The sequence below is a fragment of the Cyanistes caeruleus genome, chromosome 1 (genome assembly GCF_971803275.1).
Source record: "Cyanistes caeruleus chromosome 1, bCyaCae1.hap1.1, whole genome shotgun sequence".
Classification (NCBI taxonomy): Eukaryota; Metazoa; Chordata; class Aves; order Passeriformes; family Paridae; genus Cyanistes; species Cyanistes caeruleus.
Window position 1 is genome coordinate 61462968 of NC_141701.1, and position 19927 is coordinate 61482894.

Consider the following 19927-nt stretch of genomic DNA (forward strand, 5'->3'; position numbering starts at 1 on the left):
CAAGGCCAGGCTGGATGGAGCTCTGAACAACTTGGTCCAGTGGAAGAAATCTCTACCCAGGGCTATGAGGAAGGAACTGGATTATCTTTAAAGTCTCTTCCAAATGAAACCATTCCATGATTCTATAAAAATATGCTAATACACAAATATACAGGCTTCTGCTGTGAGCTGCTTTTATCCATAAGGAGTTTCTGGATAAAATACACAAAGAAGGACTTGGATCAGACACAGCATCTGAAAGCTGTAAGCACTCAGCTACAGTCAGAATCCTTTCTTGTTCTTTCTGAACAGGAGCCATTTCTGTACTGTGGGTCTGCTTTGGTGCAGAGGCAGAAAAAATTCCCCAAAACCAAAAACACTTGCAGCCTCTCTCATTCAGGAGGGATGGCTTTTAACTCCAAGTAGCACAAAGATTGAAGCCATCTCTTCCCCTTTTAGAACAGTCCACTGACAAATTTTAAGCAAGCAGACCCTTCCATAAGCCACTCCTAAGAGAATAATTCCAGTGCTTATTTCTAGTTCTGCAAATAGCTTTACTCTCATTTTTTCTTTTTCTTTTTTTTTCTTTTTTCTTTTACTTAGAAATCCCAACAGAAAGCAATGGACTGTGGCTTCCAAATACACATCCATATGCAGTACATTGAGAAACTGCAAGTATAATCAAGTACTACATCATTGTGTGGTTACATTTTCATGTGCATATAATATAAATCTGGCAGCAGTCAAGATCAATATTAAAACCTGTATATGCAGACCCAAAATTTCAGCCATACATTCTCTTTCATTTCTCTAAGCAACCATTTTTAACATCAAAACCTGCATTTTTTTTATTTCTAAAGCACCTATAATTGGCTCTTTTTTAAACATTGTTTATTTTAGAATCTCGAAACTCTGACAGCCTTCCGACAAAGGAAATAAATATTCTGCAAATCACCTATGTCTGTAAAATTCTAATCAAAATATTACCTGCCGAGAAACAGAATAATGATTTAGTGACTAAATCACTCAGTGTAGCCTTTTCTAGTGCCACAGCTACAGAAGGTATCAATCCCAAGCAAACGGGGAATATTTTATTCTTGTATGAGATTCAGAAGTCTGATATACTTTAAATATTAAACAGTTGTTCCAACACTAAGGAGGAATTTCATCCTGTTGTCTTGGGTGTGCCCCACCAGATGAAGCTTTGCTTTGAAAAAAACAAAACTCTGATAGGAAACCAGTGACTCTGTACTTGCATCCCAAAGATGCCCTAGAACAAAATATTTTAATAGCAAATTCAAAGACAACCAGTGAAAATTAATGGTCTACAAAATATCTTTTCATTTGAGTATCTGATTTGCCATTACATGTGTAACAGATCAAGAGCACAAATATGTCACCATCTTGGCAGGGCATGGACAGGTTCCTGATGATGGCTTTTATTATCCAATATTTTCACACCACCCAAAGCACATCAGGCACTCAGGGAGCAGCAGGTACCATTCCAGGGGAGCTCTGCTGAGACACTTCAAGTTGCAACGGTGTAAGTGCAGTATGCAGCCAGAATCAGAACCCCTGTTTCACAAGTGCGTTTTCAGTAGTTTCTGGAGCACTGTGTTTCAGCACATTTCTTGATCTGTTACACTAAGTGCTAAAAATTATGCTGTGTTTCCTGGGTTTTATGCAGAATTTAAAGAAAAGGAGAGGAAGGTTGGAAAAAAATCCCCGTACTGGCTGAATAATGTAGTAATTAGCTGCCAGCAACCTGAGGCTGAGAAGAATCGATTTTTCATTTTGAAATTTTTCTCTTAGTAGAATAGAATGCATATATAAACAAACACTTTTTGTTGTTCCTAAAACATTATTCTAGAATTTTGTTTCAGTGATAGAAAGAAACTTTCATGTTGTGTGTCCATTTCTTAAAATGATTTGGGCATGAAATTAAAAAATATTATTTACTTATACATCCTCAGTTCAAACCTTCATATTTCTTAGGTGTTGTTATAGTAATATGAGTCCTCTAAAACTAGATTACATTTTTTCCTTATTTCTGCAGCATCTGGAGATAATTTACAGGTGGGAGATTGGGAAAGACAGTGGATTCAGCCTGAGAGATGCTGGAATTATACTTCTGAGCTGGGCACAAAACATGGGCTTCCTTCAGTATCAGGACCAACAACACACATTGTTTTGGACCCTAGTAAACATGACCCAGACCTCAGGATAGGTCTGTTCTGTAGTCAAAGGCCTTTAGACCCACTGGTGTGAAATATGCTATGTTTAAGTGAGGTAACTGTGACCAGCAGCAGTGAGGACTTGGACTAGGTACCCTGCATGTGCATTTATCCTAATTTCCAGATAAGATTCTGCAGCTTGATAACTCTAAATTTTCATTGCAATTAACCAACATAAAGTTGGTAAGGAGTGTGCATCTCACCCATGGTCATGCTTTTGGCCACCATATAGATGTAACCTTGTTTAGATTAATCCAAGCAGCCATTCTATATCCAAAGATGAGGGATGTCCCACAGCTTAATAATTTGTGTGTGTTATTTATGCACCAAAGATTGCAGTTGTTTACACTACTGAGTCATTTAATTTCTTTCTGAGAAAGCCAGCCATGTGTCTGGTCTCACAAGCTTTGAATCTACCCAGAAGTTCAGAACACCTCTGAAGTGGTTAAAGCTCTTTGTCTAAGAGCATGTTGTAATATTCAAGACAGTGAAAACTTGTCCCATGTATTTAAAAAGTGGAAAATCTATGCTTTAAATGTGTGAAAAGACAAAAAAGGCAAGTTCACTAGAAATGTGAGGTAAAATGATTTTGTAAGTTATGCATGTTTTCAATGTAAGGACCTAAGGTCAAAGATGATGCCTTGAATAATAGGTAGAGCACAGTCAGGATGATCAGTGTCACTTGCTGGATGCCATGCTAGTTCTGTATATCCAAGAAATAAAAGTCCTAAAGAAATGGTTAATTTGGAGCCTACTCCAAATTTGTTGAAAGCCTTTCAATGGATATCAAGGCTTCTTTATAAGCATCACAGAAGCATTCAAATCTATTTTCTCGGATAAAATATTTCAACTTGTAATGTTTATTTATTAGTCTGTTAGCATATCAGAAGATATATCAGACTTCTTGTCTAGCCAAAGTTCCTTTCCTAAAGAGGACTTGGGCTTTCCACACTATATCATTCTATGAAAACCACGAAAATTTTAATTGCTGGAATTAAGGGCAAAACTAAAGAGCTAACCATAACACATCATTCATTAGTGACACAAAGTAATGTTTTACATACCAGAATAACAAGGTCCTCTTGATACCATTGTTATCTCTTTCTGGTGCTTGCAAGCAGCTCTCCTGAGGAAGCATTCATTTTGGTAAGTGTCTCCATTTGATCCACAAACTGGAATATAGTTTGTGTGACACTGGAAAATAAATTATAAAATAACCTAGTCATACAGAAATCAAGTGATTAATCTCAACTGCATATTAATATACAGGAAGATAGTTGTGTTATTTACAGCATCTTATAGCGCTTTTTGCTAAAGAGTGATTTGAAACATATTAGTTTTTCAGTATCACTATATGTATTCCTCTTGGATCACTGAAATAATAGTCTAACTCCACATGGACTAACATAGGAATTCAGTAGGAAAGATTAAAAGCACAAAATAACTATGGTGGGACTTTTTACTGGCTAGAAGGAATATGTCAGGCATCTAGAAGCATTTGAAGGGTAAACACTGAGGAAGGAGAGAACTTCTTCAAGATAATACAAGAAAGTATGACTAGGCACAGGGGAATGAAACTGAGCAAAGGAGAATTTAAGGAGAACAATGCTTAAGGGGAGATTTGCTGACCTCCTTGGTCAGAACAGTCTTATAAAGGAGGTGGAAAACAATCACCATTCTCATTAAATTCAAGAGCATCATGAGTCTTTTACTTGCTCAATAATTATAAGAATGCTTTTCTATTACTACACTGAGAAATTTAAATCTTCAGTTTAGTAGAATTTGATACAAATAAAAAGAAAGAAAGGAAGAAAGGAAAACTTATCATTCAGAGTAGCTTTTGCAGAAGCTACCTACATTTTGCTGTCTTCTTATACTCTAACAGAAATGGATTATAAACCCCCTTGTACACAAAATGTGCATTAGGCTGCTGGGACCACCAATCTGCCTAGCATCCGAGAGTGCTGCACGGCTTCCTGCTGTGCTGGGGATCTAGACCCTGCCTCACAGCTTGAAAAAGAAGGTATTGCTCTGTTTGGGGGTGCAGAGGTAACTGTAATGACAGACACCTTTTGCATCTTCAACACCCCAATGTAAAAAGAACCCAACCAAAAATGAAAACCTAGAAGCAATGATGAAATACAGAGTAGCTACCAAATTCCTTAACCACACGAAGTTTATGATTAAACTGGTGTAGTTCAACTCGTGAGAGTACATGCAGAAATAACATTAGTTAAGTTAAAATGACTTAAAAATACAAGAGTTTCTTCTCCAAATTCCAAATGAGAGCCTCTCCCACAACAGTTTCTTTGTGGTTTGACATACATAAAGGTCAAAATACTGAAATCTTAAAACATAATTTTGAAGGGTATTACCCTCCAATCCTTTGTCATCCTGCCATAGATTACCAGCTGAGAATGAACTAAGCAGGTATGGACAGAAATAAATCATGCTGCCAGCTCTGAAACTTATTTCTAACAGTTTTGTAATACTTTCCCATAGTGAGTAGCTCTCAGACACTCAACCACAGCCACTAGTCCTGTCACATGCCATGCTGAACAGTCATTTCTAGAGAGTAATTAACAGGCAACTTCCAAGGGTGACAATACTTTCTGATAGATAATTCTCTATTCAATAGATAATTCTCAATTCTCCTTAAGTCTCTGCATGATGTTTTGAATTTGCAGGTTCTGTCCTGAGGATAGAAAATGAAAAGTAAAGGGATTCCTTTTTTGCAGTTTGGTAAGCCTTTAGTGATTTGGTACAGTACAGCCCAAAGTTCTCTGTGAGAGCCCTTTAGGAGTAAAGCTGTTTTCTTGTGAGGAACTCCTCTAATACTTCAAATGGCCAAAAGGGAGAGCATCTCTTCGTGCACAGGATCTGCTCAGCACAGTGTGCCGTGGGAAAATCCATCTGAGCTCCATCCAGTGCTGTGATATTTCAGAGTTTCCAACTTCTGAATGGATTGAAAGATTTCCTCACTTTGCTCCTTTTCCTATTCTGTCCTATTAAAGCAGTTATCTTATTAAACTGATTGTTTTCAAGCCTTTCTTACTGAGATTGGAAAAGAGCCCCATCATGTCTCTCCTTCTCCTCACCCCACTTTACCCCATCTTACCTCCCACACACACTCACTAGGTGTTGATCAGCTTTTCAATCAGGTTTTGTAAAACTCATCCAAAATACAGCAAAAGATCTTTCAGCCTGCAGAGCTCTTTCTGCCATGACATTACAGCTGTTTCAAGCAACACTGAAATTTGTCATTCGTTTTCCCTAATCTGAAGAAAGTTTGTGCTGGTCTTGGCCTCAGTTCAAGGGTGGCTGTGGTTAGTTGTGCCCCTCTGTCATGCAGACCTCACTGCAGTCACAACTTCCTCATGAGGGGAAGAGGAGGGGCAGGCACTGATCTCTTCTCTATGGCAGGACCAGTGACAGGATTCGAGGAAATGGCCTGAAGTTGTGTCAGGGGAGGTTTTGACTGGATATCAGGAAAAGCTTTTTGACCCAGAGGATGTTTGGGCACTGGAACAGGCTCCCCAGGGAAGTGGTCACAGCACCAATAGAGTTCAAGAAGTGTTTGGACACTGCTCTCAGGCACATGGTGTGACTCTTGGGGTGTCATGTGCAGGGTCAGGAACTGGACTCGATGACCCTTGTGGGTCCCTTTCAACTCAGCATATTCATGGCTTCTGTGATTTCCTCTCCAGCAGGAGCATCTCACCTGATCATAACCTGGATCCCAGATCAATTTGATTTTGCAACTCTCTTGTTAGGGTACAAATTTCTAAAAATTGCAGTCTCAACAACATAAGAAATGGCTTCCTGGATGGGACCAGTGTCACAGTTATCCAGCTCTGTGATGAATAGGAAACACACTTCTGGAAGAATATCAGGCTGATATTCCCGTATCTTCCTTTCAGTGCCTCTTCAGCTGAACCACTATACACAAATCTGTCTGTTTTCCTTTCAAAACCTTGCAATATCAGAAAAAAATTAGCTAGCTCTCAGATAGTCTTGCATGTGAGGAACCTAATAGTTTGGGCTAGGTGTTTGTTGCCTGGAAATGTTGGTGCTGTTAGTTTTAGCGAATTGAGTAAGCTCAATTAAGTTTGAGAGTTACAGGAAGATTTTCAGCCTGCTATGTCTGAAAAACACACTGTCATCTCCTCAGCCAAAGACTTCTTTCCTAACAGTCTAGAATAAATTTTTCGAGAAGTAAACATGCAAGTAGTTTAAAAACAATACTTTTTTCAAAAAATGCATTGTTCAAAACAAAGGAACAGTTTATCATGTGAACTAGTTCTTTTTTTTTATGTCTTCAAGACTTGGTTATTAGGAAGTCACCAAATTTACCACCTACAGAAAAGAAATTAATCCTTTGGATATCCTAGGGTTGAATTTATTTTATTTCTTTTTTTTTTTTTCTTTTTAAATCATTACAGAGCTTTGATTTTACATAAATAAGTGTTACAGACAGACTGAGACATATGAAAAAGCCTCTTCTTATAAGAATTTTTTCTCCTTTTAAAAGGCAGTTAGAACAATGTCCCCAGCACAGGTGAACTCAAAACCCTATCAAAAGCCAGCTCTGAAACTTTGGAATCCAAAACCAGTGTAAGATCATATACGCACCACTGCTATTCTGGTTCCACTTGATTTATTATTTATTGAAAACAGAACACACAATTATTTTTAAAACACTGAAAGACAGCCCACTCCAGGGTTTGCTGATAACACGGCCAGTTCTTCCGGTTTTACCGTGAGTCTTGTACATGATGTTTCATACATTTGTCCTGGTAATAAACTGTGAAAAGGAAAAACTGCTGTATTGTTTTTTCTCTAAAAATGTTAGTGGCAGGAGGGAAGAAGAATTGCCATGATGGTTATAAAAACTGCAAACTAAAGGCTCAAAAACCAGCAAAAAAAATTGAACCTGCTATTTACTTATTTTTAAAACTTCAGAAGATGTTTTTATATTTATTTTTTTTTCCTGAGCAGGACTAATTCATTGTTCTAATTCATAACCTTTATGATCACTGGTGACCCTGCTTTTATCTGATCCAATCAGTGCCACTGAAAAAGGAATTTATGGTTAGAGCCCATAGGCCTGTTGCTGAGCTGAATTTTTAAAGCAGTGACTCTACAAATACTTCCCTTCACCTGAAAGATCTGTCAGAAATGGCAAACGAAAAGGTGAGCAGCCCTTACCTGGAACTGACACGCACATTTCAAGCCGTCGCCCTCCTCCTTGCACACTCCTCCATATTTACATGACGATTCATCACACACTCTTACATCAGATTCCCTTACATTTAACTCTGCAGAAAAATAGAAAATAGAGACAGAAAAGAGATTGTAAGATGAGTTATTTTGAGGATTGCCTTATCCTTAAACCCTCTGAACACCTCTGCTGCCTTACTCCCATATAGAAATTAAAGGAAAAATGCCAGAGCTGCTCCCCAGGCTGCCTGGCATGGGCTCAGCCCTGCCTCTGGGCTCCTCTCCAGGGGCAGGTCCTGCTCCCCAGAGGCAGCTTTGCCTGCTTAGGAGAGTGGTTGTGGGTAAATGCTGGTTCACCAGATAAGCAGACACAGAGAAAGCATGTGTTTATACTACCCAAATTCTCTTCCATGTTTCCCCTGATGGGGATGCCACAGTATAAAACCCTTCTCCACAGAAGTTGTTTCTAGTAGGAGTCAGGACCTTTACTCAGGTTATAGCCCATGTTTCTCACCTGCTACCTCTTTCTGGTTTACTCTCCACAAAGGTCCTGAGGAAGTAGAAAAGCTGAACCATCAGAATTTCCCTGCCTGGTTTTCCAGTCTCTGCCATGGCCACTGTTATCCTCCAGACTTAAAAATAAACCCAACTGTGTTTAAACTATTATAATTTGCTTGCACTGTAGGAGCCAGAGTAATGAACCAGAGATCTGTGTCTTAGCTCCTGCATAAAAATATGGAGCACAAGTGGCAGCTCCTGTCACCGTAAGTTTGCAGCACGGGCACAGCTGGCAAGAGGGAAACCAAGGAAACACATTAAATGCATAACCACTAGCTCCAGCACAAAGGTCACCTAACTAGCTTCAAGCTCTTTTTGGACATCACAGTCCAAGGCTAGTTTAAAAAGAGAATAAATACATTCTTTTGAGATAAGTATTTGATTTGAATTATATATAGGAAAGAGAGCAAAAGAAAGCAGGAGTGGGCTAATGGAAGTGGTCGGTGTCCACCTAAATGTGACCTCATCAGGCTGTGTGGGAACAGTGCTGGTACTATTGATTCCAATGAAAAGGTGAAAATAGCACCAAGGGTTCTGGAAAAACCCCCTGACACTGTTAAGTGTGCAGTGAAATCAGAGGATATCATCCAAAGATGTCTGTGCTACGGTTGAAGCCAGAAACCTTCAGGACTCTATAGCAAGTATGATCCACTAAAGAGATTCGCTGACAGTGGTGTGATTTAAAATAATGTCTGTGACTTTTAATAAGCAAGTCCTATCCAGATAACTGGCTTAAAGAAAGAACTGAACACCAGCCATTCAGAAATGGGGAAAGGTAGGTCAAAACCAGAAGAAAATAATCCTCGCTGCCACTTAAAAGTCTTAAATAGGCAATCAGCCTCCTCCTCACAGCAGTATCAGCACTTTGGTATGACAGTGATAGGCACCCTGGAAAACTGCTCCTATGTGTTTATGTAACATTATACGCCCACACATATTGTTCATATAAATAAATAAACAAATAAACAATAATTACTGCAATAAATTTTACCACTTTTGCCTCATATGCTATATTTAACATAGCATAATTACGTATTTTTTCCATGGCACTGAAGTTACAGGATTACAGCTCAATGGAAAGTCCAGTTATAATCCACATATTTTTTTGTCAACCACAAGAAAAAATTGAGAAATATATTGATTCATTTTCCCTCTATATGTCCCTCACTCCCAAAGGCATAAAAGAGGAGGGCAAGGTCTGTAACAATGGGCAGATAGGTATTCTGGTTGCCATCACAACCCTGTGCTGTGCTCTCTAATATTATTCTTAATGTCGCCACTTATCAAGCGTGACTGCTGCGTTGTAGGGACCAAGCTAATGTGACAGAACATTGCAGCTTTTCAATTTAATGTGCTCATAACTCGCTCCTGAAGGAAATGTGCCTTTCTTTCTCTTCACAAAGATCTGTTCCACAAAGATGAACAAACTATCAGAATTAATTAAGGGGAAATGATTGTCATATCTGAAAGAAGGGTCCACCTTTAGGTGATACCACATTTGAGAAAATGCAATTCTAAAAAGGAATAACCATACAGTCAAATTAGAGCATGTACTGCTTTCAAAATACCATGCTATTCAGGTCAGGAAAATAATGAGATGTTGGTCCCCCCTGCTCAACTCTCAGCTGAGCATGCTGGACTCTGCTTTGCAACATCCTACCCTGTGCTCCCCACTGGCAGAAGAAACCCCTTGGCAGCTGCAACTCCTGCTTGGATTTCTGGCAGTCTACACAATGTGTAAGCAGTGCAGTGCAGGCCTTTCCTCAGTATTGGTGCTCCCCCAGTGTGGAGAGGGCACACAGACATCCAGAAAGGAGCACCTTCACCACAGTGGTGGGCAAGGAACCCCACTTATTTGCAGAGGGGAAGGATGTGCTGGGCTCAGAAAGAGAGGCCAGATAGCAGTTCAGCATCGAGGCTGAACTCAAGATATATTGTTCATAGCTTAGCTATTGTTCTGCCTGCAAAAGCCAGAGAGAAAGGGGAAGATTTCAGAACAAAACTATAAGAAAGGATATGAAGATGGGGGTGCAGAATTAGCCCTTGTGAACCTCCCTCACCCCAAGAAAAAAAAAATACTTTTTGGCATTTTTTTAATTCCACAGGAGAAATTGAGAGGGCAGAAAGCACACTGTGCATTTAATGGCTACTTCATTTTAGGCATAGACTGTTTTTCTTTCCACATAAATGATAAATAGTGATTATAAGCTTTATGGCATTAGATGAACACTGGAAAATCATGTTGTCTCTTGGTCTCTGCATGACCTTTCTAGCTCAAAGTTGCACAAAAAACAAGATATCCTGGTGACTGGCACTTGAACTTGATAGATGAACTTTATTCTGTGACAGGATGTCACCTAATCCCTTATTCCATTCAGAGGCAAATTGTAGCAGCAGCAAAATCAGGCCTCTGACATGTGCATGATTACATCTGATGGAATCACAAGTACCGGGAAGTGTGGTGGCTATAATTACTTCTGCACCTACAGCATTCCGTTCAAAAATGAATACATGCGGATGGGTGGATGGATGCTAATAGACTGATGTGAGGAGGAACTGAAGATGTCTTGCATGTCTGAAATGTGCTCTCTTTTCAGTGAATTCCCCAGAGACAAAGAATTAAAACGGGGTTTCTGCAATTATTTCCAGAAGAGCAGAATCATCACCGTAAGAATAGATCCATGAGAGGAGCAAGAATATGTAGCAAACGGTTTAGGGAAATTTCTTGCATGTTTCTTAATGCCTGTTGTAACTCATTTCCTTGACTTTCAGTAGGTATAAATAAGAGAAAGCCTCAGTGTGATTCATTACACACACTGAAAATATGCTAGGTAGTAATCCATCAATTCCCAAGAGAAAATATAATTAGCGCAATTAAATCAGGCTTCCAAATTTATGATAAAATTAATCTCCAAAGGCCTTAAATGAGGTATTAAAAATGATTTGCTAGTATCTGTTCAGCCAATACACTTCCTGGTTGCGTGAGGCCTGACTGGCACAGAGCAGCTTGCAAAGACCCACAGCAAGGTCTTTTGGGTTTGCCTTTTTTTCTCTGTTGAGAAGAATTCACTTTGTGAAAATTTGTTACATTGCTAAAAATGAGGAAAGCCTTCTCCATTTTGACTCCTTTTAGAGAATGTGAAGTACAGCTTGATACAAGCAGTTGAAGATTGGCTTTTTGCTTGTGGCCTCAAAATAAGGATCTTGTTATAAGGTAAATTACATGTGTCAAAATGCTGAACCTGAAGATGAAACCAAATTTGTAGCTTTAAGTCCATCAAAAATATTTCTTCCATCTGGATACCTCAAGAATAAAGTAAAACTTAAGATGGGAAAATCTGCTTGCTTTGCTTTTTCAAAACTCATGTTTCTCCTGGGGTTAGCAATAGTACACAGTAATGATGAATGGATATAGGAGAACCTAAAAATACTTTTACCACATAAAAGTGAGTATGTGAATATTGCAGCTGTTCCTGAAGACAAAAACCTCTCTCTGCCTGCCTGTCAATCTTTTTTCTCTTTCTGTGGGTAAGATTCCAAACAATAGAGGTGTCGGGACCCCTTGTTGCCTTTTGCTCTTGACCTATGGGTTTGGTATAAAAGGGGAAGCAATTGCCACCATTTGCATTAGAGGGAAAAGGCAAGGCTTTTCTGTCCTCCAAACAGTTTGTTCTTTGTGAAGCCAAGCTTTAAATTAGGGTGTACAACCCCTCATGGAGGTCATACATAGACACATACACATGGACAGACCTGGGAGAGTTCGTAAAAAGTCTGTAACTCTACAGCTTAATAGAGTCAACATTGGCTTGGAAAAGGGCTCAGGAGAAATTATGTTGGTAAGGATGTGTTAGAGCACACAAAGTCTGCTGGAGATAGTGATGTTATGACTGAATGAGTCACAGAAGGCGAAATCTGATGAACAGAAAACCTATAACCGGCTCAGTTTTGGGAGTCAATCTTACGATTTTGGACTGGCTTGGGCAAATCCCTGGGTTTTTGTTTTTGTTTTTGTTTTTGTTTGGTTTGGTTTTGCCATATTATTTATAAATTAATGGAGAATTCAATGGGGGAAAACAAACACCAAAAAAAACCATTTCCCTTATAAAGGGAAATATAAAGCTGAGGTGCTCACACAGTGGGTACAGTAATAACCTGAGTCTTAAATCAAGCTCTTGAATAAACCTTTACCTGCCAGTCATAACCTTTGCCACACAACAAAGATGATATTCAGAGCTAGACCCCTGATCCCATGCTTCCCTAGGACAGCCTTCCCACTTCAACCAGGTGAGTCTGAGTGGCACTGCAAAAAAGATTATCCAGGCAAGTATTTTGGATGTCCCTGGAATACCTCTGCTCACCTCCTGCTGCCAGCTCAGAACAAAACGACACAATTTTCCTGTAAATCCTACCGATCCCTTGCAGACATACGAGCATCCCATCTGGCAGTGGCTTCAGTCACTTCAGATTCCCATCACCTACAGTGACTCTGACATTGGTTCAGACACTTAGCTCACATGCACACATCTATACATAAACATTTACATTTAGATTTCTTCATCTACAAGCTCAGTTCCATCCCACAGCTTTTCAAAGTACATCCAGAGCAGCCATTCCTGCAGGAAGTCATGCAAATGCTCACAGAGCTGTTTCACCCAGGCATCGAACAGAAAGCATAATTGTGGGAACTTCCTAATATCTAGCAAATGTATATATTAGGAAAAATATCTTAAAAATACCTAAGCCTCCCCTGACACAGCTTCATGCCTTTACATCAGGTCCTGTCACTGTTCACCAGAGAGAAGAGATCAGTGCCTGTCCCCCTGCTTCCCCTTCTGAGGAAGCTCCTGACCACGAGGAGGTCTCCCCTCAGTCTCCTCTTCCCCAGGCTCAACAAACCAAGTGGTCTCAGCCATTCCTTGTATGGCTTCCCACTTAGACCCTTGACCCTTCCCCATCCTTGGGACATTGCTGGCTTTAGCACTGCAACCAAAGGAGAAAGTGGCTTTTCTTGCCTCATCAGCTAGAGAACAAAATATTTCTAAAACACTGTAACCTTCCCAAGCAAGTGTGTATCGCTGACAAAACCTGAGTTTACCATGTATTTGGTAACTAATAAACAACCTCTGCATTATGTTTTCCAGAGCATTTTATTATCCTCATGTTTCAGCAGTTGTGGATTATGTAAATCACAATAATTTGCATTGTTGAGTTTATGTCTGCTGATTTTCTTCTCAGAAATTGTCATAGGTTATGGGTGAAGAAAAAGAGAGCAGACAAACTCCTCAGACAAAATTAGCAATTACTTGTCCAAATAATACTTGCTCATGTCAAACAAGGCAAAGCAAGACAGAATGGGTTATACCATCTTGTTCAAATGAAAAATTATGTTTTTCAAAAAAAATCCCAGACAATAAGACAAACTACTGGGAAATAATTCAGGGAGAAGAAGGATGCCCTTCAGACACTGCATATCCCCTTTGAAGATGGCTGTTGCCACTGATTTGAGGTGACAGTTTAACAAAAAAAAAATAAAAAAAATTAAGAATGTGGAAAGAAAAATTAAGAGAGTGGAAAGAGAAGAACAACAAAAAGAATTTTTAAATAAAGGCAGTCAGAGAAGAAAAAGAGAAAAATTAAAATGTAACACAAGAAAATCTAAAACAAATGTAAGCTTTAAATAATTAAACCAGTCAAAAGTAATTTAAATGTCCTTTTCATGGTGTGATATGGTATAATTTTTTTTCAAACTTAAATTAAATGAAAACAATTCATTGGGATAGCCAAGAGGTCATATAAAAAAAAAATAATAAAAAACCCCCCAAAATTTTAAAATTAATTTACCCTAAAAAAACATAGAAAACTGTAATCTAGCAGCATACAAATACCCCCACATTTTCTTAATTGGTCAATTGATGGATGTCTTGTCTGTTTGATGGCAAATCTGCTGTTTTGAAAACAGTCTTAAGCAGTATTAGAGGATAGCAAAACCTGTTTTGCTGTGTCTCAGTGCAATATTTAATGCTCAATTGTGCAGAAAGAAAAAATAAAGCCGTGCTTTGGCTCTTGAAAATGTTATCTGAGTGAATAAAGCTTGAAATATTTCCCTAAAACTACTTTTACTAGACTGCATTAGCTTTTGATTGCTTAAGTGCTGTCCAATTTATCTAGGATGATTATACTTTTACATTTCAAATCACCATAGTCTCCTTTTTGAACAGAGGAAAACTGAATGCATACATGCTGCTGAAGCAATTAGTATTCTTGTACACAATAGGAAACTACAGCAATTTTTAACAACTAGCACTCACACAGCAAGGTAACAAGACCGGCTTTGAACCTGAGAGTCTCCCACACTGCAATATTCACATTGCTAGTTTGCCTGAGACTAACTCTATTCAGTGTGAAAAAAGTAAGGAAAAGTGCCATAACGATGAATGTTTTTATGACAGCTCCATCAAAATATTGGGTGCAGCTGGTGGTACATTTCTGCTTCCATCAAGGAAAAAAATAAAGTTCTTGCAGAGAAAGTTAAAGCACTTCTTTCTTATACTAAAGGCTTTGACAATGTTTCAGAAATCCTATATAATCTCTAAGTGAATATGTAATCAAATGGTACAAATCGACAAGCTGTGCAGTTGGTTGGAGACAGGGATAGACGTGGTGGGTACCTGGAATTATTTTCTCTCTCATAAACACTTTTGTATCAAGGTCAGGCAGTACAGCAATCTGGCCTTCAGAACTTGGGTCTGGTGTGCTTCTCTGTCAGCAGCTATCCAGGACACTGACTTCAAAACTTGCTTACAAAGCAGAATATGTCTTACTACAAAAAATTATTGACTATGATTATGCAAGGCCATTATAAAAAAATGAGCATGTCATTGCATATTTTTACATAAAATTAAAATAAACTATTAGAAAAGGAACACGCTCATGTAGCATATTTACAGCATGATTGATTAAAACATATATTATCAATCTTCAGTCTCTAAGGAAACCAAGGCTGTGCAGGAGCTGCAACTTTCCAGACATGTTGGTTTGTTCCTATAACTTTTGCACTCACTGGGCAATTTCAATCAAATCTGACAGCAGGAGAGGCCTGGGACATTGATCTTCCTACAAGCTAATGGAAAACCAGTGGCTGCTTAGAGAAAGGGGATCTAATGTCTACTGTCTCCACTGCCAATTGGGGGAACTCAGGGCATGTCCCAGCTTCAGGTAGAGTTAATTTCTTCTCAGTAACTGTTGCAGTGCTGTTTTGGATTCAGAATGAGAATGGTGCTGATAATACACTGATGTTTTTGGGGTTTTGTCACATTTATCCCAAGTCAAGGTCACTTTTTTCTTTGTCTCATGCCCTGCCACTGAGGAGGTGCACAAAAGAAACTGTGATGGAACACAGCTGGGACAGGTGACCCAAACTGACCAAAGAGATGCCACACCACAGAACATCATGCCCAGTATATAACTGGGGGGAATTACCTGGAAGGGTGGTTGATCTGGGTTCAGGAAGGGAGGTCTGCCATAAGTCAGTGGGTGGTGAGCAATTACATTGTGCATCTCTTGTTTTTTTCCCTTTTCATTATCATTATTATTTACTATTATAACTGTATTTTGCTTTAATTTCAATTATTAAACTGTTCTTATCTCAACATACAAGCTTTACTTTGATTCTCCTCCACATTTCACGGGGGCTTTGGAGGAAATTTGGAGTGGCTGCACGGCGATTAATCTCCAGCTGGGATTAAAACCATGACACTGGGACAAGGTTCATGCAACAAGAACACAAACACAGGTGATGCATTTCTTTTCACAAACACATGCAAATAAGTGGCTCTTATTGGCTCTTTTCCACTCAAGGCACTGTCAAGGTCCTTGCCATACTGAGACTCAGAAATTTAAACTTGGATCTTGTAAACACATGGACTTTCAGGATATTCGTGCTGCTGAATGCTTATGCCTATACAAATGGGTTTATTCTGGTAGGTTAACTTCAAAAATACTGCTCTTACACTTCACCAGCCTTTGACACCTAATGGGACTCCTAGGAAATTTTTCATTTGGATAAATTATACTGTTGACAGTTGTGCAGCATGTGCAATTACAGTCAGTAGGAAAATCTTATTTGTCCTTGCTCCCTTAATGTTCCTTTGTTTTCTTGCTCTGTCTCTCAGTTTGCAGAGTAGATGGTCAAATACCCAAAACATTTACAAGCAATTTGCTAAGGGTCTTCCTTCTCTCCTCGCCCCTGCCCCCCAAGCTGGGGATCTTCTCTGGCTTTCCAGCGTCATTGCCCTTACAAACAAGAACACATCAAGCAGGCACAGTGCTCCCATGGCAGCTATAGCTTTGGCTAATGAATCCTTGTCCTGAAGAAAACCCTCTATGCCAATTACAAACCAAGGTGAACCCTTCAGTCCTGTTCATGAAGTAAATATGACTGTTACTTCCCTAAGCCTGTAGAGGAGTGGCAAACTGTTCAGACACTGAAACAACAGAGCCCTCATATATACTCCTGAAAAACCTGAAACCAAGTAAAATAGTGGTAAAAATGGACACTAAAGCAACTAATAATCTTCTATAAACATTGCAGGGATTTTCTTTTTTGATCTGCAGGTGATATATAACTCAATTTGATTTCTAAATTGGAAAATAATGGTGGTCAAATGCTGATCCCATTCCTAGCACAAATCTCAAAAGCACAGAGTTCAAGGACCAGCTCACCACAGTAAGAGCTGAAATAAAGGTGTCATGTTCTATCGGGTCTCCAGAATTACAATATTTGCATACCAGTGGGGGGAATGGATGGCTGATGGCTCTACCTAGCCCTGCTGCTAATTCCTGAGCTCCTTTTGTTTTCTGCTCCTCACTTTCATTTTTTCTACAACAGAAGAGAAGCAAGCTCTGGTGTGAGCAGTGCTTTGATGCAAAGAAGATGCAGCCTTTCTATAACCATGTCAGTCACCCGATCACTGCCTACAGAGCTCCAGGATGCAGCCAGAGAAAGGAGCCTTCACCTCTGTGAGCAATAGGAAGGGAGGTAAATAATGGTTTAAAGGACCTGATCAGGATGTTTTATGTCATTATTGAAAAAAGGGCTGAAGTCAGCAGAAACTTAATCACATCAGAAATATGTCAATTTGTCACAAAGCCTATGTATTTTCTTCACTCTCAAAGTCATGTCAATCTAGGTTTGTCTTCAAGTCCTAGCATGAAAAGAACTGAGCTCTGTATGTGGAGTGACACTTTCCTCTAAGCAAAGCTATGGAAGTGACTTGGCTTCTTGTTTGTTTTACTTCATTTTGAAGACATTTGGGAGGAAATCATAGGCAACTATAATTACTCATTAACCTCCCCACTTTCTCTTTCCTTTATTCTTCTTGTGGTTTCAGTGTCAGAGAGATGTTTGGGTCTTGGTCCTTGAAAGCTCCACAGAAACCGTGTTCACAGCTGTGGAACAGCCTCCCAGGTTGTCATGACCTTCTAGGAGCCATTATTTAAAAAACTGAAAATAAATTCAGAAACTATTTTTTAAAAATAAAATATCGCCCAAGTATAATGGAAAGCACTTAGAGGGAGCTGATAGGTTTTCATGGATGAACCAACACAACGCTGACATAGATTGTACTGCACAACTCAGGTTATTACACATGGTCTGCATATTGTACACATTATATATGATTGCCAAAAATGGTATGTTTCTCGGGGAAAAAAAGAGAAATATTTTAAAAATGAGTAATAAATATATATACATGCATTCAAACCCCACATTTTCAGTAAAAAATATTTTCAGTGTTCATTGTTGGCTCCTATGCTACTACTCCTTCCCTTCTACGTTTCCATTTATCACATTTTTCCTTTAGAGCTAAAAAACCAGAAAATGCTCTGGAATGGAAAGTCTTTGCATTTCTCAGCTACAAACCCCATGAGAAATAGGTGTCTTTTGCTGAATTTTCTAGAAAAATACTATTTTCTGCAAAATGGTGTTCAATGTGGAACAAGTCTATTTGAAAAGGTGTTTTGCCATTTGGCATACATAATTTGAGGCTCCAATCCTATAAATGCCTGCACAGAGACTCAACCTTGAGCATTTGTGATATCTAAATAAGGTAAATGGAACAGATCATGTGCAAGACAAAGAATGTCCTTAAGTGCTTGTAGAATCAAGGACACAAGCAATTTTTTTAGCATCTGATTTTTATGCAGAAAATAATTAACTTGACTTAGGTTTCTGTCTATTGGTTACAAATGTGTAGAATTATAGAGTGAAGAAATAGAATTATAGAGTGGAGAAATTTTTTAAAGCACTCTTTATTTCCCATATTTGAAACTTTCCCTTAAAAGCAGAAGAAAATATCTGACAAAAAGTTGTCAGATAGTGTTTTAATCTTAATTATTCACTCTCTACAGGGAAACTGCTGCTGTCTGCAAGGCCATTTGATGGCAGAAATCTATAATGTGACTTCAAATAGCTTAAATTTTAGATATTACTCGTTGCTCCCAGTTACTATCATTAGCAGCTATGTGAAATACCTAGAGGCTGCAGTGAAGATCAGATCTCCCTTCTGAAAGGCATGGGTGAGAAGCAGCCCATTACTTACAGCATAAGCACAGAAGCCATACAAATTGTGATAAAAATTAGATAATATCATTTCCCTTTCAGTGGATGTGAATGAGGAAGAAAAGTATATATAGAGGGAAGGATTTATCCAAGGCAGCAACACAAGGCCAAGGCAGGATGGCACAATAGCACTTGTCCCTGTCCAATTGTTTTGCTACAAGGTTATCTTTTCTCACTCTCACCGCCTTTCCTTTCATAGAAATATTTTCAACACCACAGCTAGAAAATCATTGTGAGCACCAAAAATGGAGCAGACACAAAAAGATTTAGGCAGTGCGTGTCGATTAATTTAAAAAATGAGAGAAAAAATGAATACTAACTCACTAAGGCTACTAATGCTAACTAAAGAGTTATGTTGATGTATTAATGCAGCTTGCAGGACTCATTTGCTGTATTCAAATAGGTGATAATCACTGCTCAGAATTCAAACTGTTCTGCTGTGATAGAGCCTAATGCAGATAGTGCCATGCAAACCCAGAAATGTGTCTCATAGTCCCATGGGAAAAACTCTTGTTTGCTCAGGAACACAACACTGTAGGGGGTTGGCTCTTGTGCAGCAACACATGAAGGTATGGAGGAGCCTGAACAAGATTTTGGGATGTGCTTTGCTCTAGGGAGGGTGGGACAGGGGGGAAAAGGGGAGGGCAAGTTTGGATTAAATCAAATACAGACACTATTTTTCAGAAAATACACTGTCTTTGTGAGGGTGTGAGGAAAAGGACCTATGCTCGCAGCTCCACCCTGTGTGATCTCCTCTGACAGAGCAGGGGGTGTCCCTGTAAACAAAGGACCAGTTTTCTACTGAAGACACCTTGTCTTACACCCTCACTCTTTCCAGTCAAGTAAGAGCTTCAGGAGCTCATCAATTCCTTGCATAAATTGTAAGAGAAACCACTCCTGCAAGGCTCAGCTATGAGTGTAGCTCAAGGCTGACTGAACATGGGGAAAAACCTGCTGTACCTAGAATATCCAACCGACATTTTCCAGTAATGTCAGCATATCACCTGTCATCAGAAGATGATGGCAACAACAAAGGATTTGAACTTCTAGCAAGATCTGAAAACTGTGAACCTGTCTTATTTCTATTGTCTTTTATTTCAAACTTTGCAAAAGTGGAAGAGCCTGCCAAACTTATACACAAATTTCTGAAGAAAAAAGTAAATTTCACGACTGCATAACCTTCACACTAGGGAGATTACAGATCAGAATTGTCAGGTGGTGATCACAGGATAGAAAGGTCTTAATTCCAGAACCAAATTTCAAATTTAATTCAAGTTAGTAGTGCCTGACACCCATTATCTATCTGGAAAAGTCTACC

The 19927-nt window shown here is 39.1% G+C and overlaps 1 protein-coding gene across 2 annotated transcripts in view; it reads right to left on the reverse strand.

Moving 5' to 3' along the window:
- TMEFF1 (transmembrane protein with EGF like and two follistatin like domains 1) overlaps positions 1-19927 on the reverse strand; it is a 112616-nt gene that overhangs the window by 38501 nt on the left and 54188 nt on the right. For both annotated transcript variants that reach the window (XM_086895629.1, XM_086895635.1), the window contains exons 2-3: positions 7422-7531; positions 3278-3407 (exon numbers count right to left, since the gene is read on the reverse strand). In XM_086895629.1, the coding sequence (XP_086751755.1) occupies positions 3278-3407; positions 7422-7531 (240 nt within the window). The remainder of the gene's footprint in view (positions 1-3277; positions 3408-7421; positions 7532-19927) is intronic.